Genomic DNA, 16,370 nt, shown 5'->3' with positions numbered 1-16,370 from the left:
TTTGTTCAATTGTCATTGTGCTGATGGGTTAAAAGAAGGCAGATTGTGTAGTTTTTTCCCTTTTACACCAAAGATTTGGCCATGCAGGCAAAGCAATTGTYGAGTTAAAAGTTAAATTTATGGRTGTATTCTAGAATTYAGCAAATATTGCACAATTTCACATGGAAATGGGATATCTGGATTCTTTGGGAAGCTTCTTCTGACAAAAGAATGGTTTTATCAGAAAACACATCTCCAGAGCCAACACTTACATCAATGTTGAGCTTCCCAACTCTGAGGCACCTTTCTGTATTGGGATCATCCTCAACACCTTTGGGGAGGGTGTAAAGGGCTTTGAACTTGTCGTATTCCTCACGATATTTGACCTGAGCAGAGGCAAAGAAATTCAACAATTAACTGACTCCAGGGAGTCATGCATTTTTGGAACAAAATTCATCACTAAGCAAAAAGTTGAGTCTAACAAGTAGAGAAAGGCTTTCCAACAAGATTTTGGTTTTCTGTTTAGTCCTAAATGCCAAAGAAAGAACACCATAGCAATCAAGTAGTAAAAATAGCTACTGAATAGAGGATTTTATTAAAATTAAAAATACAAAAATACAAAATTATTTTATTAAAAATAAATAGATGTAGAATAAGGTACTTGTTTATTATCCCAGCTCTTTCATTTAAAGAGATCTCTGGGGTGATCTCTCATAATCATCAGCTCAGTAAAGCTGATGTTCTTCTACACTGAGTAAAGYATTATTTAAGGATTTTTGGCATTTTTCTGATGTGGATATTCATGAAATTTAGACTAGAAAAACCCTAAGCAGTCATTTTCAAGAGGCAGTTTGAATTAGTATAAAATGTGACTTTTTTTTCCATAACAGGAAGCCACAAAAGACTATTGCAATTATCACAGAAAACTGATTATCTACAGATAAACATTATGTCTTAATTAAAAAGGGAAGATAAAGAAAAGTTTAAAAAATATTTACACCTATAGTATATGCAAAGTGTGAACAATTTCATGGCTAGAATTGATGATCTGGTTTTAAAAAAATAAAGAATTTAATTCACTTACAATGCTTGCATTGTGCTTCAGTTCTTTGGCGCGTGCCAAGGCTACAGAATCCGAGGGCATGGCATAGCTAGTGGCCTTCACTTTGTCCCAGGCCTTCTTGTAGAGATTCTGTGGGGAAATAGAAAGTTTGTGAGACTGGAAAAATAATTTTCCTAAATAATTACCAACAACCAATAGAAATCAAAAGCCCTTTTGCTTTTATGTAGACGTCACCTATTAAAATATTGTAAACAAGGTATTAATTAATACTTAATATGAAGTGCATGCAAAGGGGGATAAAAATGCTTTCTAATTATTCATGTTTGTTCTCATATGAGGTTTCAATTTKGTCCAGATGTAATTTTATTTAGAGAATCCATTTATTAACCCATGTGCTTTGCCAAGACTGGTGTTAGAGTTGGAAAATTTGGCCCTTGTCTGAAATACAATATCTCCCCCAAGCACAAATGGTGCCAAGGTCCAGCACTGGYTTTGATAAGCTCCTTGTTTGGATGTTTATCTTCAAACAGAGTGAACAWGCAAAATAAAATAAAAGTTCCTCATTAAAGGTCCTTAAGGGGAAAAAATTGTGAATAAGCACTTACATCGCTGTAGAGATGTTTCAAATTATGAACCCTTTCYGAATCCACTGTTTCCGTCACGGTTGTGTACTTGTCCTTAGTTTTTTGGAATTCTTCCTTGTATTTCACCTGGAAGATGAAAGCTGGGTTTAGTGAATTGTTTCAGTGCTCAGARGGACAATCCTGAGCAGAGCAGGTGGGGATTCACCTCACTGGCGTTGGCTGCACTTTGCARAGCAGTCACATAAACTGGGGTGTCTGTGACCACACTGAAGTTCTGGAAGTTCTCCTTCCCCACAGAGGTGTATTTTATCTAAGGAAACAAAACCAGTAAAAAAGCTCATTAGTACTAAAAATGACCTGGAAATTCCCTGCTAGCTTCCTTTGAAATCATATCTCAACAACKGAGGTCAAGGATTACAATTAAGATCAATTCTAAAAGTGACAGGTTATAAAATAGAAATACTTAATATATAGCCAGGGTGAGCTAAGGAATAATGAAATAAAAAAACACAGCTCTTTCCAATCTCCTGTGTTTTCTCCTCCTTCACTAACACAAGTGATGTATCTACAGAAGCAATTCTAGGACTGTGTTATATGAGATTGAACAAAATATTTCTTCAAAGACTGTGTTATCTCAGCTTGAACRAAATATTTCTGATGTAACAGGAGTGACTTTATTCTGCTCTGGACTAGGACATGTCAACCCCAGTGAATCACAAACAGAAGAAAAAAGATTCTTATAAATATTATTTATTTAAGGAAAACTTACTTGGCTCTGGAGRTCATAGGATTTCTTAGCCTGCAGGATCTGAGGAGTGTCCCAGACATAACATCCGAGTCCCTTCAGCCAATTTAAGTCATCTTTATACACAGCCTGCGTGGAAGTGAACAGAACAATAAGTTAGAAAGAAATCTGCCTTCTCCCAATTAAACCAAAGAATTCTGCATCCCAATGAGGCGGGCAATTAAAAAAACATCAGATTTGATTGGGAAGGTTGGCTGGTCCAAGTTGAGTCACCTTTGATTACGGAATATGAGCACCTTTCTCCAGCTGTGGGTGAACCCCAACAAACAAGGAGAGCTCCTGTCCAGACCCACTGGATCCAGAAGGACCCTGGATGCTGTCCTGACCCCTCTAATATTAATTCTAATTCCAATATTCCCAATTCCAATAGATAAGGGTCACTGCAGTGATTGGCACTATGCTACCAACAATCTAAAGCCATGGTTATCAATTTCATATTTAAAACTTATGGTAGGCATTAGAAAGTATTTTATATTTAATTAACTTGGAAAAAATGATGGAAAATGTTGCTAAAATGTCAAACAAATTAGTTCATTAAGTTCATATAAGCTCTAGAAGGGTTTGGACAACACCCTCAGGCTCCTGGTGGGAYTTTTGGGGTGTCCTRTGMAGGGCCAGGAGTTGGACTGGATGACCCTGAMGGGTCCCTTCCAACTCAGGATTTTCTCTGATTCTACATAAATGATAAACATACATCACTCAGAATCTCCTGGGCTTTTCTGGCRTGAAGAACATCATTTTCCTCAGGTGAACAATTCCACTGGTGGAAGTAGGTCCGGTATTCCAGATCACTGAGGATGTACTGGCACTTCTTGGCTAGGACGTGRTTCATCATGTCAGTTGGAATGTGCACATTTTTCTTGTTGTCTTCATAATTCTTCCTGTAGGCCAGCTGGAAAGCAAAGATTGGGGAAAACATGAGAGGAAATAACATTTTTTGTGTATAACTTTTACTAACAGGCTACAGCAAAATCTGAGATGTTTTCTGGATTTAGTATCTGAACTCCCATGGGATTCAAAAGGATGGAATCTTAACTTTGATGTTAATCACTATTTATTCTGATGTGGTTTGAGAAGACAAGAAAAGCCTTCACTGGCAGATTTAGTAGCTGCTGAGGAAACTAAGAAGACTTCAAGATGAAAAAAGTAATTTGCTACAAACATGRTTTTCATCTAATTAAAGACAGAATAAGTGGGATTATACTAATTTTATGGCCTGCATGACATGATGCATGCACAATGCTGATAACAGGAACACACCAAATGTGCATTTATTTTTTGAGTTCTGAAATTCYTATTTCAGCTTAAAATCTACACTTTTATTCATAAAGCAAAAGAATCCCAAGTGGTTCTCCTCAGATCCTCACACTGAAATATAAAAAAAAAGTTGTTTTTCTCATTCCAATATTTCTAACAGCTAAACAAAACCCTTCCTAATTTCTTAAATAATTTGAAGCTCAGTTATTCAACTGACACATAAAATAAGCATTCAGGAAACATAAACATCTTGAAATCACTTTTACTGATGTGATTGTGCATTGATGTTAAGGTTGGACTGATCTTGGAAATCTTTTCCAACCTTAATGAACCTGTGGTTCTATAATTCTGTTAAGCATTGCATTATTTATGTTTAAGTAATGAAATAGTGGATTTTATCTGGGAAATGAAGCAAATGGAAAATATTCTAGGAAGACTCGTTCCCTCCTTACCGCGCTCCTCATTTTCTGGAATTCCAGGGAGTGAATGACACCAGGGAAATCACCAATATCCTTCCCAGCCAGGTAATGGCCTTTCAGCTTCTCATATATTTCCTTATATTTGCGCTGAAAAATAATCATGTGGCAATTTTAACATTCATTTTAACAATATATTGGGGGGAAAAAGGGAAARAATGGGAAATCCYYACTGACCTCRCTGTTGATGTGGTTTGCATGTTTGGCTCCCACAAGGGGAATGTATTTCTCATCCAAAGTGTATCCAATGGGTTTGCTCAGTTCCCAAGCCTTCTTGTAATGTTTCTGGACAAAAAAAGCACAGACAGGTTTTGATTAAAAAAATCAATTTTACTTCTCATTCATGGTTTTCCAGAGTGGTTCCCAAAAAATTAAATTGAGAATGTTCATTTTGATCATTCAGTGTGAGGCAGACACAACAAATGTTCACTTCAGAAAAGTATCAGAGCACGAATCTGAGCTGATTTCTGCTTTCTTTGCCATGTTTATATCCAGAAAAGTATTTYAGACACCCAAAATGAAGATATGAACTCTTGTTTAAAAGTGCAGTGTAGAACTGAGATTGTGAAAAATCTTCAAGTAATACTGCGTTAATTAAAGAAAAATTAGTGGCACTTTCCTAATACTTGTTTTGTCAAATATTATATACATTTGTCTTCAGACTGAAATAAGAAGTATCTACTCATATGAACAAGTAATTCCTTRTATTTTCAAAAAATAGAGGTTTCTCATTAAAATCAGTGAGATTACTCAAAAATAAGTGCCTAATATAATGAAAATCATCTGCAGTTGTTCTTTCTTATTAAAAAAAGTAAATGTAGAACCGATCAGTAGTCTCAGAAGATATTATTGGATGGTATTACAGTAGGTTTTGTCACACTGTTATGGCTTCCAAGCACCAAACAGCTGTGCCTTAAGATCAGTTCAATAAAGAAAGAAATAATCCCAGTTCCAAAATGGGAAACACTGAAGGAAAAAAGGGATTAAATAACAATCCCGATGCCACTACTGAGAGTAGAACAGTTCCTGAAGTCCACCCCACATTCTATTGCTTTCAAAGGAAGGAAATCAGAGCTCAGGTTGATATTTATGGGATCTCACCTCACTGTGGAGCAAGGACATGTCTTTGGCATGGTGCAGAGCAGGAGTATCAGCAGATCCAATGTACTGGCCTTTCTCCTGGTTAAAGGTTTCTTTGTATTTTAGCTACAAAAGGAATCACACACAGTGTTAATTCCACAGGAAAAATGCATTATTCCCATTAGTCCATCTATTAGTAGTGGGCATTAATTTGATCTTGTGTTATAATGTAATAATGTTRTGTAGGACATTCCAGTCACTGTAGTGCACAGATAAATGTCACAGATAAAAGTGTCACCTCCAAATCCATCTGTATTCTTGTAAAATCAAACATACTGCTCAGCAAATGCAGATTAGCAACACCAGAACTCCATTAACCATTGTTCACCAAGAACAGGACTCAGTTTTCAAMTACTATAAGAAAAATCTATGCAAACTCCAAGTCAGGGACATGACAAATTCTTCTACAGGAAAATTTTAAATTATTTAAACAATTAACTATTAATTACTTAATAATTAACATCATAATTGCTATGTAAATAGCAATATTTTGTTGTTGATTCACATCACTTCTTACTAAATTTATTTACCCTAAAAGAGCCTGTTATTAATGAGGTGTACACACAGACATACAAGGCTAAAATTTGTATAGTTTAGCAAAAGCAATGAAAACATATACTAACTCTTTTAGATAAGTTTCTATTTTAAAAAATGATACATACATCACTCTGATTGACAGCGTTCATCTTTGCCAAAACAATGTCAGGAGTGTCAGCCACGCTGGTGTATTTGGAAAAGTTCTCCAGGGCTTCTTTGGTGTATGCTCTCTGCAGAAGGGAAATAATAGTTTAAAAACCGTGTAAGGAGAAGGAAATGCTACTTGTGGAGCTGATGAAATATTTTCTCTTACCTTGTTTATCAGTTCTTGTGCATTCTTAACTTTCTTGTGTTCCACTGAATCGAGAGGGATCCAACCACAGCCACGAAGCCACTCCAAATCAGCTTTATAAACATTCTAAATCAGAAAAACAGTGCAAAAGGAACAGAAATCATTGAACTCAGGATGGATTGTGTGCTGTGGGCAAGATCCTTCAGTCAGACCCCGTGGAAATGAGCTTGTAGGGTTGTACTATCACTCACATCACTCTGSAGGTCGTAGGCCTGCCGTGCGTGGATCACATCGTTCTGGTCAGGAAGGCAGGTCCACTCGTGCAGGTGCTGCCGATACTCAACATTGCTGACCAAATTCTGGCACTCCTTGGCTGCCACAACTGGCAGGGCATCCGAAGGCATGTGGATTTTGGACTTGGTTTTGTTGTAGTCTGATTTGTAGAGCCTGTCGTTCTGGATCTCGCCCGCGTGCTCGTACCACACCAGTTTGGGGTCGTCCCTCATCTTGGCGACTCCCACGTAGTGACCTCTCTGCTTGACATACTCAGCTTTGTATTTCAGCTGATGGCAGGGGGGAGAAATACAGAGAAAATCAGCACTGGCTGTGTCCACTCTGGTTTTAACTTGTGAACAATTATGGTTTGTCAACAACAGCAGATGAGACAGAGAGTTGTCAAACACAGCCTTAGGTTTTCAGTACATGATGAGAGAAAAATATCACACAAACAGCAATGTCACATTGTATAGGCTTCAAGTTCAAAATACAGCATTTTCTTTGTTATTCTAATACACTAATATTATTCCAATACTAATATTAATACTATACTAATATTAGTCTAATACACTTTCTACACTATTCTTATATACTCCCAATTTTCAGTAAAAGGTATTGTCAACCCAAGAGGAAAGACTTGTTAGAAAATGTTTTCTATTAATTGATTTCTACTAATAGATTTAGTGGCATTGTGGCAAAAAATGATTTGAACTGTCTAAAGAATAGATGGGTATTTAGGTTATTTACATCACACTGTTTTGACAAAATGTTTATTGCAAGTCATGTTGTCAGGTTATTACTTCAAGGTCCGTTATGCCAAAGTTTAAAATGTAAAGTGTGTACTGGCTTACAGGTTTTCAAGGAGGGAGCTTCCATGATAGGCCAAAAAGTGAAATCAGAGCCATATATGTTATAATTATAGAGTCACTTCAATTATTTGACACTTATAAAACATGGAAGTCCAGCTGAGTTGATTTTGAAAGGACTGTTTCTGGAGAGAGTGAATGTGGAAGGGTCAAGCTGATCTTCAGCACTGGTATCTCCAGAACCCAAATCACAAAGATAGCTGAATTGTTCAGAGGAGAGTGGAACTCATGGGCCATGATGTTGTCCAAAATGGAAAGCTTTTTAAGTTTATTTGGGAATTTTTAAGGCCTTTAACATTTCAGGCTTCCAAGCAATCATCTTCCTAATGAGAAAAATCATTACCTCACTCTGGACATCAGATGAGCGCTTGGCGTGAGAGATCTGCACTGTGTCAGGGGGCAGGAGGTAACCAGTGGCTTTTTCTTTCTCCCAACTTTCCTTGTATAAATTCTGTGGGAAATAAAAGTGATGAAGAATTCAACACTACTACAATGCTAACTGTTACAGTAACTTAGATAAAAGTATGAATATAAAAGGATAAATAAATCCTTCCTTCAGGTTGTTCTTAGTAATTCAGGTTTTTGAAATACCTGAGAAATGTGAATAGAAGCTGTCAAGGAGAGAGCACGTACCTGATTTAGAATTCTGGCTGCCTCTCGGGCCATRTCCAGCTGTGGTGTATCTGTCAGAGTGTAATTTGACTTGGCCTCATTCCATGCCTTGTGGTATTTAACCTAGGACACAGAAAGAAATCACTGCTTTATACCACTGTCACAGAACTGGGAAAACACCATGATTTACTCACAAAATTATGAATCAACCCCAAAATTTGCAGGGCCTTTAGACAAAGCACATTAAATACAAAATCACAGATGTAGCCCAGCACCTGTGAGTGAACTTACATCACTGAGAATTTCACTGCTRTTCTTTGCTGTGACATAATCAACTCTGTCTGCCACGGGAGTGAAAGGAAGAGTTTCGGCTTTTGTGCGGTACTTTCTCTGTATGAGAGGAAAGAACAGTCAGAGAATTGAATGAAGGATTTGATGCCTAATGCAGCAATTCTGAATACATACACAAGACAAGGAAGTTTACAAGGAGAAAAAGGTCTCCATACACAATGAATGTTGTGAAAATACTACAATTGTATTTTTCATTTGAAAAACACTTGTATGTGTTTAACCACTTAAAACACTTTGAGTGGCAAAAACCGCTGAAGAAAATTTTAGTATTGATAAACATTTGGTTACCTCACTCAGGAGATCTCCAGCATATTTGACATGCTTGACTCCAAGGGAATCATTTGGCAACCATCCAATTCCCCTCAGCCATTCCAAATCAGCTTTATAAACAGCCTGGGAAAACAAAACAGGGTCCACGCTGTTAGTTACAGTTCCCTGTGCAATCCAGAAAGATTCATAAATAACAGCTTTTACTTCCAGGGTTTAGAAGGGGAGCAGTAATTCCAACATGAAAATTCTATCTGAATTTATCACTCTTCAAACCTGGCCAGTTATAAGTGCCCTATACTTTGCAACTCTAACAAAGAGCAAGGTGAGTTCCCYGAATCCAGGAAAAGATTCCCACTCCTTAGAGCTGAAGCAGAATAGGAAGAGGCAGTACAGTGATGCCTTAGGATTTTAGCTTCTATATTTTCATGTATCTGTGATCTTGTAATCCTTCAGTGTTTAACTACAGACCCCACAGACAGTGCTGAGCTCCTGCTCTCCCATTTTTACACAAAACAATTCCTCTCCAGCCCCAAACTCAAGGACACCTCCCTGTGCCAGGCCCCAAGAGATGAAAACAGCAGAGAATCGAGGGGGCAAACTTGGAGTCAATGACTGCATTGGCTGCAGCTGCAATTGGAGGATTCAGCAAATCCCGATGTGCAAATGGACAAAAGGGAGAAAGGGTGAAAAACCCGTGAGCCATTGTCCATTGTGGGTGTGGGACTGCCCTGAATGGCCCTGAAGAGCTGCTTTGGATTCTCTGAATTGTGTCCAGCCTCTGGTTTAAGTAAGCCTCATTTAGGTATCAACAGGACCAAGTTAAGGGGTGCTTTCAAGTGAACTCACATCACTCTGCAGGTCGTAGGCTTGCCTGGCGTGAATGACATCGTTCTGGTCCGGGAGGCAGATCCACTGGTGCAGGTAATGCCGGTAATCGGTGTCGCTCACCAGGGTCTGCCCGTGCTTGGCTGACACAATGGACACCATGTCAACTGGCAGGTGGCACTGGGTCCTCAGCTTGGCAAAGTGYTTCTTGTACTCCCGTTCACTCTGAACCTTGGCTACGTCCAGGGCGAACTGGATTTTGGAATCTCCCTGTGCGTTCGGAACTCCCACGTAGTGCCCTTTCTGTTTCTCGTGCTCCAGCTTGTATTTGTACTGGGTGAAGAGAAGAGGTCATCATTAGTAACAGTGAGCATGAAAGGGCTCTTGGAGTATGTGAGATCCTCTTTTGGCACTTACATCACTGGCAATCTCTCTAGAAGCCTTGGCAGWCTTGATTGGAATTGCATCTGCTCTCAAATCATAGCTCATTTTCAACTCATCCCAAGCTCCTTTATATTGTTTCTGGAAAGACAGAGGAGAAYATCACACATGTGCTAAATGCTCTGGCTTTTGCCATTATAAAAATAAAGCTCCCTGCCATTTCTTTGCTGATACTCCATGGAATTTTTTTGTGTGCTTTAGTCCTGCTCCTAACCATAAATACAGCTCCAGCCTTTCTGCCTCTGAAACACACAACAACAGTTGAGCAACCTATAAAGCAGAGAAATGTGTTTGTAAAAGTTTAGAAAGTATTTATATGCCTTGAATTCTCATCTATTTGAATAAAGTATTCCCTCAGTGGCGCATGATATTAATAGTTTTTAAATAGCTGTATGCAAGCATTTATTTTAAAGATGATTGATTTTATTTTGGCCAAATACTTTAAGGATACTCAGCAGACAGAAGAGAAATGTTGCAAGCTCTGTATGAGGACAGACCAATGAAATTCAAAGAGATCCAATATCTTAGAATGATCTAATTCACATGCTATTTTACAGCAAACAGAATGACAAACCTACCTGGCTGTAATTAACAGCATTAGCCTTGGCTAGGTTGATYTCAGGGGTGTCTGGCATAATATGGATCATAGTCTTGTCCTTTTCCCAGGCTTCTTTGTATTTTGGCTGTTAAAACAGTCATTTAATAATATCAGAACGATGAAATTTCACTTATCGATAACATAAAATCCCACAAATCTTTRCTGAATTATCATCTCTAAAGAATAAAATCTTTGGAGAAGCATTAAGCATAAAATACCACTGATCAGTTTGATATTTTAGCAATCAGATTTTTCTTTAGCTTCAGTTTCCAGCATGAAAGCAGCTTTGAGGAGGTTGGAACGTACAATGCTGATCTGTTCAGCGTTGRTTTTGGCCAGAACAACGTCTGGGGAATCCACAACACTGGTGTATTTCACACTGTCAATGGGGGTCCGATACACGTTGTCACTCAGGAGATCCTGGGCATTCTTCACCCTCTTAATTTCTGGAGAGTCGTTGGGCAGCCAGCCAATTCCACGGAGCCACTCTAGGTCTGACTTATACACAGCCTGTAAGAGATGGTCAGAAAAGGAAAACATTGTTTCAAATTCTTGTCTTCATTACTTTAAGCTATGCAAAGCAGCTCATGTTTTACAAACCTAGCTAGAACTAGATTAATCCCTTTTGTATCCAGGAGGTGTTCAGTGTCAGAAGTAAAATTCAATGTGGCAAGCAGGTTCTATGCAGTTCATTTCTTAAACAGCACATTCTAAACCTTGTAAGGGAAAACAACTGAAAGGGGTTGCAGGAAATGATGATGACTACTAAGAGCTTAGAAGAGTCTTCCTGTCACCTCCAAAATACTTATTCCTCTTGCCATTTCAACAATTTACAGGTCCTGACAAAACCCCAAGCTGCCTGCTAGGAAAACTGACAAAAAGAAAGAGAAACCTCATCTCCAAAGCTTTTAATTGGGACAGTGAAGGAGGRACTGATGTTGACACAAGAAGCAAAAGCAAGTGAGCAATTCAGCTGCACTGACTCCTCTGGCTTTGCAACCAACCATTAAAACCTCTCGCTGGCTACCTCACAGCATTTTCTTCCAATTAAATAAATCTCCAAGCTGACTCAAGTGAGCAGGAGTAATAAAAGCCCCCTGATTGCAAGGCAGCAAAGAGTTGTTATTCCTAAGTCTATCAAAGCATGAAAACAAACCCTTCATCCTCCTCCACACTACTCTAAAAAATCCAAATCCACCACAAAAGCAATATGGAGCAGAGCAGCTATCAACTGAAGTCTCATAGCATTTAGAGGTAAAACTGATGCTTTTTAAGGGTGAAAAAGAGCAGATAATAGCAGTAACATAAAAAAATTGAAGAAAATAGTGTAAATACCAATCTGTTGTGACTGTAWAGCATTGAACAATCAGAGTAAGACTATAATATATTAAACAGTAAGAGCAGAAACCACTCATGCCTGTGGATACTCACATCACTCTGCAGGTCGTAGGCCTGCCGTGCGTGGATCACGTCGTTCTGGTCAGGAAGGCAGGTCCACTGGTGCAGGTACTGTCTGTAGTCAGTGTCACTGACCAGGTGCTGGCACTCCTTGGCTGCCTGCACCGACAGGGCATCCACAGGCATGTGGATCTGGGTTTTGGAGTCATTGTAGGCTTTCTTGTAGAGGCGGTCGTTCTGCAGGGCCATGGCGCGCGCGGCCAGCGCCAGCTTGGGGTCATCCTTGGCACTGGGRCACCCGATGTAGTGGCCTTTCTCCTTCTCRTGGGTCTCTTTGTACTTGTACTRGAAATGCAGAGARRACAAAAGAASTCACGTGTTGCTCACCTRGACACAACCATCAGACAAAACMATYACAACATCACTCTGTTCTGCTGAGACACAAACACCACACRAAGAGYAGGCTGTACCTCACTGGCAATGTCTCTGGAAGCYTTGGCTTGTTTGATGGAAATGGCATCAGCTCTTATGTCATAACTCTTCGCCTTGGCCTCGTCCCAGGCCTTCTGATAATGYTTCTGCAAAGAAAATTAATCACCTTTGTTAAACACAGTGAAATGCCTTCTCTAAAAACCTGCTTCTTTGGAATGCCCAGCTTGGGAGCTCTCTTTGCTCCCAGTGACTGGCAGAGTTCCAATAATGATCCTGGCCAGTGTCTTGACAGAAAACTCATGACTTGAAGTAGGTGTAAGGTCCAAAACACAAAGAGGCAGCTGAAATACTCCTGAAGACACTTCTCTATGTCTGCAGACTACAACAATTCCTCCATGGTAAATATTTAGCAAATTTTGCCAAAGGGAGCAGGAGTTGTGTGGAATTCCACACTGAGCTTGGGAGTTTGCTCATGAACACCCAGCCTGCTGATAGGCTGAGAGGTGATAAAGAGCCACTGGATGAAATTTCCTGTTGACAAGCACATCAGAAGGTGGATTCACACACCACCATTTAGAGCAAAAACTGAAAGAACAATTGCCACTCGTCATTTTTTAACACTACAAATATTTCATGTTATTCYCTTACATTGCTGATGTTGAGAGCGTTGACTTTGGACTGCAGCATGACGGGAGTGTCYGAAGGGAGGGAAATCTGGGTCTTGTCTTTATCCCAGGCCTCACGATACAGACGCTGAGAAAGGAAGAACAATGGYATTTCACCGAGGTGAGAAAAAATACCAACAGGAACTCTTTGGTAATTCCAATTTGCAAAATTTTCAACCAGTCATTCCTGTGGTAGACAACAAAGGAAAAAAATGAATCTCATAAGTGAAAGGTGAGCTTACATCACTGAGCTGCATGGCGTTGGTCTTGGCCAGGACAACGTCTGGGGAGTCGGTGATGCTGGTGAACTTCAGCTGCTCCGGCCGCGTGCGGTACAAGCGGTCATTGATGAGCTCCTGGGCTTTCTTGGCTTTGACCACATCCACAGAACCTTCTGTTAGCCAGCCAATGCCTCGCAGCCATTCCAGGTCGGCCTTGTACACGTTCTACAAACAAACCAAGGCTTACTGGCATTGCAGAGATGGATTCTCCATCCCTGAAGRTGTTCAACACCAGTCTGGATGAAGCCCTGAATAATCAGGTCTAGTGGAAGGTGTTGAATTGAATAAGATGATCTTTTCCAACCCAAAYCATTTCAGAATTCTGTGGTTCTAACTCTGAGTGGAAGGTTTTTTACATGGTTTTCTCCAGCTCCTTCTCATACTCTTACACAGCAAGCAGCCAGTGATGCTGTGCAGTAGAAGGTCCTTTCAACACACAGAACTTCTAATGTGCACAGAAACACTGATATTTCTAAGACATAATCTGCATAGTAGTACTTGCATAATCTGCAAGTATTTTGCAAGCAAACATTCTCTAGAGCAGACCAAGAAAATATGACTTCCTTATGAACCACCCCAAATATTTCTGGCGCCCAGGCTGAAATCCTTTGGAAAGGATAAAATAAACATGTCAGGACAGACTGCAGGGTCATGAATGTGCCTTTGAAAGTATATTTGCGAGTCACTACCAAGCAGAGCCTCCCACATGTGCTCTAAAGCTTTCCTACAGTTATTGTCACTCACATCACTCTGYAGGTCGTAGGCCTGCCGTGCRTGGATCACGTCGTTCTGGTCAGGAAGGCAGGTCCACTGGTGCAGGTACTGTCTGTAGTCAGTGTCACTGACCAGGTGCTGGCACTCCTTGGCTGCCTGCACCGACAGGGCATCCACAGGCATGTGGATCTGGGTTTTGGAGTCATTGTAGGCTTTCTTGTAGAGGCGGTCGTTCTGCAGGGCCATGGCGCGCGCGGCCAGCGCCAGCTTGGGGTCATCCTTGGCACTGGGGCACCCGATGTAGTGGCCTTTCTCCTTCTCGTGGGTCTCTTTGTACTTGTACTGGAAATACAAAAAGAAGTGAATCTGGGATGAAGGTCCCACATTCTCCTAATGCTACTGATTACAAAAATGCATGTTCTTGTTTTTAAGGTAACTGAAAATAAATGTAAAGGAAGAACATACRTCACTGGCAATATCTCTTGATGCTTTTGCAGTTTTGATTGAAATGGCGTCAGCTCTCATGTCGTAACCCTTCTTTTTGGCTTCTTCCCAGGCTTGTATATAAAGTTTCTACACAAAAGGAAACAGAAAATGGCATATCAATATTCTGAATGTTGCGATTTCATAATTTTTTTCTCAAAATTTTCCTGATCGCATATTTTAAAAGATCTTTATGGCTAAAGAATTGCTTAATTAACTCTGATTTTTCAATAGTTTAGTAAACATTTGAATGTTCTTACATTGCTGACATTGGCTGAATTGGCCTTGGCTAACAGAATTTCTGGAGTGTCAGGCATGACATGGATGGACTTCTTGTCTGCATCCCAGGCTTCTGTGTACAAACGCTACAAGAGAGCAAAAAAGCCCTTTACAAACAGTTCTTTATGAAATCATTTTACAATTACAATTATTTTAAATTATTTTTCAAATTGCCATGGGTAGTTCCAGTAAGCTCTAAATACCGACTCAGCAAAGCTTCTCTCTGAGCAACTCAAGAAGGAAACTTTGTCCCTCCTCATTATTTCTCAGGCTAAGCTGGCGCAGCAAGTGATTGATTTTTGATTGTGGATAAACTGCCATAGGAGGAAAATTCTTACCAATTATTCTGTGTAAGTTGTCTGACTATGTTTCTTACACGGGAGATGGAGGAGATATTTAATGACTTTCACCCTCCAGATCTGAGATACGTTGGAGAAGTTTCACCTCCAGAGAACTTGAGGTATTTCCTTACTCTTGGAAAAGATGTTATTTAAGGGATTTTTCTCTGTAGATTTTTACCACCTGCTCACTTCAGACTGAGCCCTGAGAGACCACCTTCCCTGAACAATGGCTGAATTTGGACATTGATTTTCTCTGAAATCCACAAGTCTTTAGTTTTACTTTGTAATTTGTATTCTTTTACCTCATGAAAAAATCTGTTAACTGGCAATACCAMTCTCACCTTGTTCATGATCTCAGCATTTTGTTTGGCTAAAACCATGGCCAAGGAATCRGTCACGCTGGTAAATTTGATTTTGTCTGCAGGTTGGCGATATTTTCTGTCACTGAGGATTTCTCCAGCTTTCTTGGCTTTYTCAACTTCCAAGGAACCAATAGGAACCCATCCAACGCCTCTCAGCCATTCCAGGTCTGATTTGTAAACAGCCTGAAAATGTTGAAAGTTTTCAGTGTGATCAAATACTGAAATTGATATAAATAAGCACATCCTATATGAACAACTGAGTATGTTTCTGAGGATATAGTTCTGAAAACAACTGTTATTTTTGAAGATTAAGTGAAATAATTATTAAATAACAAAAATAACAGAKGTATTGGAGCACAATGCAAATATCAGAGTAACATACGAGTTATATCTCATGTTAAKGACTGAAAAAATAGGATCAAACATAAATTTGATGAAAGAATAATAAACATTTCAACAAGTCTGATGCAAGTGACTAAAGCATATAATCCATATTTTAAAAACTGGATGGTACAAGACCCAGAGTATTTAATTATGCATCACAAACGTAAGGATTTGCTCACATCACTCTGGAGGTCATAGGCTTGCTTGGCATGGATCACATCRTTCTGGTCGGGCAGRCAGATCCAYTGGTGCAGGTAGTGCCTGTAGTCRATGTCACTGACCAGCTGYTGGCACTTCTTGGCCAACACCACTCCCAGCATGTCCACRGGGCTGCTGAAGTTTGTTTTGGTCTTCTCAAAGTCCTTCTTGTACTCTCTGTCACTCTGGATTTTGGCCACRTGCATTGACCACATCATCTTGGGRTCATCCTCGATGTTCCTGGCCCCGATGTGGTGGCCCAGCTGTTTGCGATAACCTTCCTTGTACTTGTACTGTAGGAAAAAAATACATATATATATATATATTTATATTTTTTAGCTTTATTTAATACAAAGCATTTAAATAGATTTCTTGGTAGAAAAACAAGGAGCATAAAAATCAGTTATCCTCTGTGTCTTCATGATGTTGCCTCATTCTCTAAACAAAACCTGTCCCAGTCA

The 16,370-nt window shown here is 39.6% G+C and overlaps 1 protein-coding gene across 1 annotated transcript in view; it reads right to left on the bottom strand.

Annotated features, from left to right (window-relative positions):
- Positions 1 to 16,370, bottom strand: part of LOC130585868 (nebulin-like) — a 71,663-nt gene that overhangs the window by 46,403 nt on the left and 8,890 nt on the right. Inside the window, exons 6-34 of the mRNA XM_057386535.1 lie at positions 15,891 to 16,202; positions 15,307 to 15,510; positions 14,606 to 14,710; positions 14,328 to 14,435; positions 13,893 to 14,204; positions 13,110 to 13,313; positions 12,851 to 12,955; positions 12,241 to 12,348; positions 11,804 to 12,115; positions 10,679 to 10,882; positions 10,353 to 10,457; positions 9,751 to 9,855; positions 9,355 to 9,666; positions 8,527 to 8,631; positions 8,179 to 8,277; positions 7,909 to 8,010; positions 7,619 to 7,726; positions 6,385 to 6,696; positions 6,155 to 6,259; positions 5,967 to 6,071; positions 5,266 to 5,370; positions 4,342 to 4,449; positions 4,141 to 4,254; positions 3,126 to 3,323; positions 2,396 to 2,500; positions 1,832 to 1,936; positions 1,648 to 1,752; positions 1,064 to 1,171; positions 252 to 365 (exon numbers count right to left, since the gene is read on the bottom strand). Coding sequence (XP_057242518.1) covers positions 252 to 365; positions 1,064 to 1,171; positions 1,648 to 1,752; positions 1,832 to 1,936; positions 2,396 to 2,500; positions 3,126 to 3,323; positions 4,141 to 4,254; positions 4,342 to 4,449; positions 5,266 to 5,370; positions 5,967 to 6,071; positions 6,155 to 6,259; positions 6,385 to 6,696; positions 7,619 to 7,726; positions 7,909 to 8,010; positions 8,179 to 8,277; positions 8,527 to 8,631; positions 9,355 to 9,666; positions 9,751 to 9,855; positions 10,353 to 10,457; positions 10,679 to 10,882; positions 11,804 to 12,115; positions 12,241 to 12,348; positions 12,851 to 12,955; positions 13,110 to 13,313; positions 13,893 to 14,204; positions 14,328 to 14,435; positions 14,606 to 14,710; positions 15,307 to 15,510; positions 15,891 to 16,202 — 4,494 coding nt within the window. The remainder of the gene's footprint in view (positions 1 to 251; positions 366 to 1,063; positions 1,172 to 1,647; positions 1,753 to 1,831; positions 1,937 to 2,395; positions 2,501 to 3,125; positions 3,324 to 4,140; positions 4,255 to 4,341; positions 4,450 to 5,265; positions 5,371 to 5,966; positions 6,072 to 6,154; positions 6,260 to 6,384; positions 6,697 to 7,618; positions 7,727 to 7,908; positions 8,011 to 8,178; positions 8,278 to 8,526; positions 8,632 to 9,354; positions 9,667 to 9,750; positions 9,856 to 10,352; positions 10,458 to 10,678; positions 10,883 to 11,803; positions 12,116 to 12,240; positions 12,349 to 12,850; positions 12,956 to 13,109; positions 13,314 to 13,892; positions 14,205 to 14,327; positions 14,436 to 14,605; positions 14,711 to 15,306; positions 15,511 to 15,890; positions 16,203 to 16,370) is intronic.

Source organism: Malurus melanocephalus, unplaced genomic scaffold (assembly GCF_030028575.1).
Source record: "Malurus melanocephalus ecotype Western Australia unplaced genomic scaffold, MMel_1.1 scaffold_983, whole genome shotgun sequence".
Classification (NCBI taxonomy): Eukaryota; Metazoa; Chordata; class Aves; order Passeriformes; family Maluridae; genus Malurus; species Malurus melanocephalus.
This window is presented reverse-complemented; position numbering and strand designations above follow the sequence as displayed.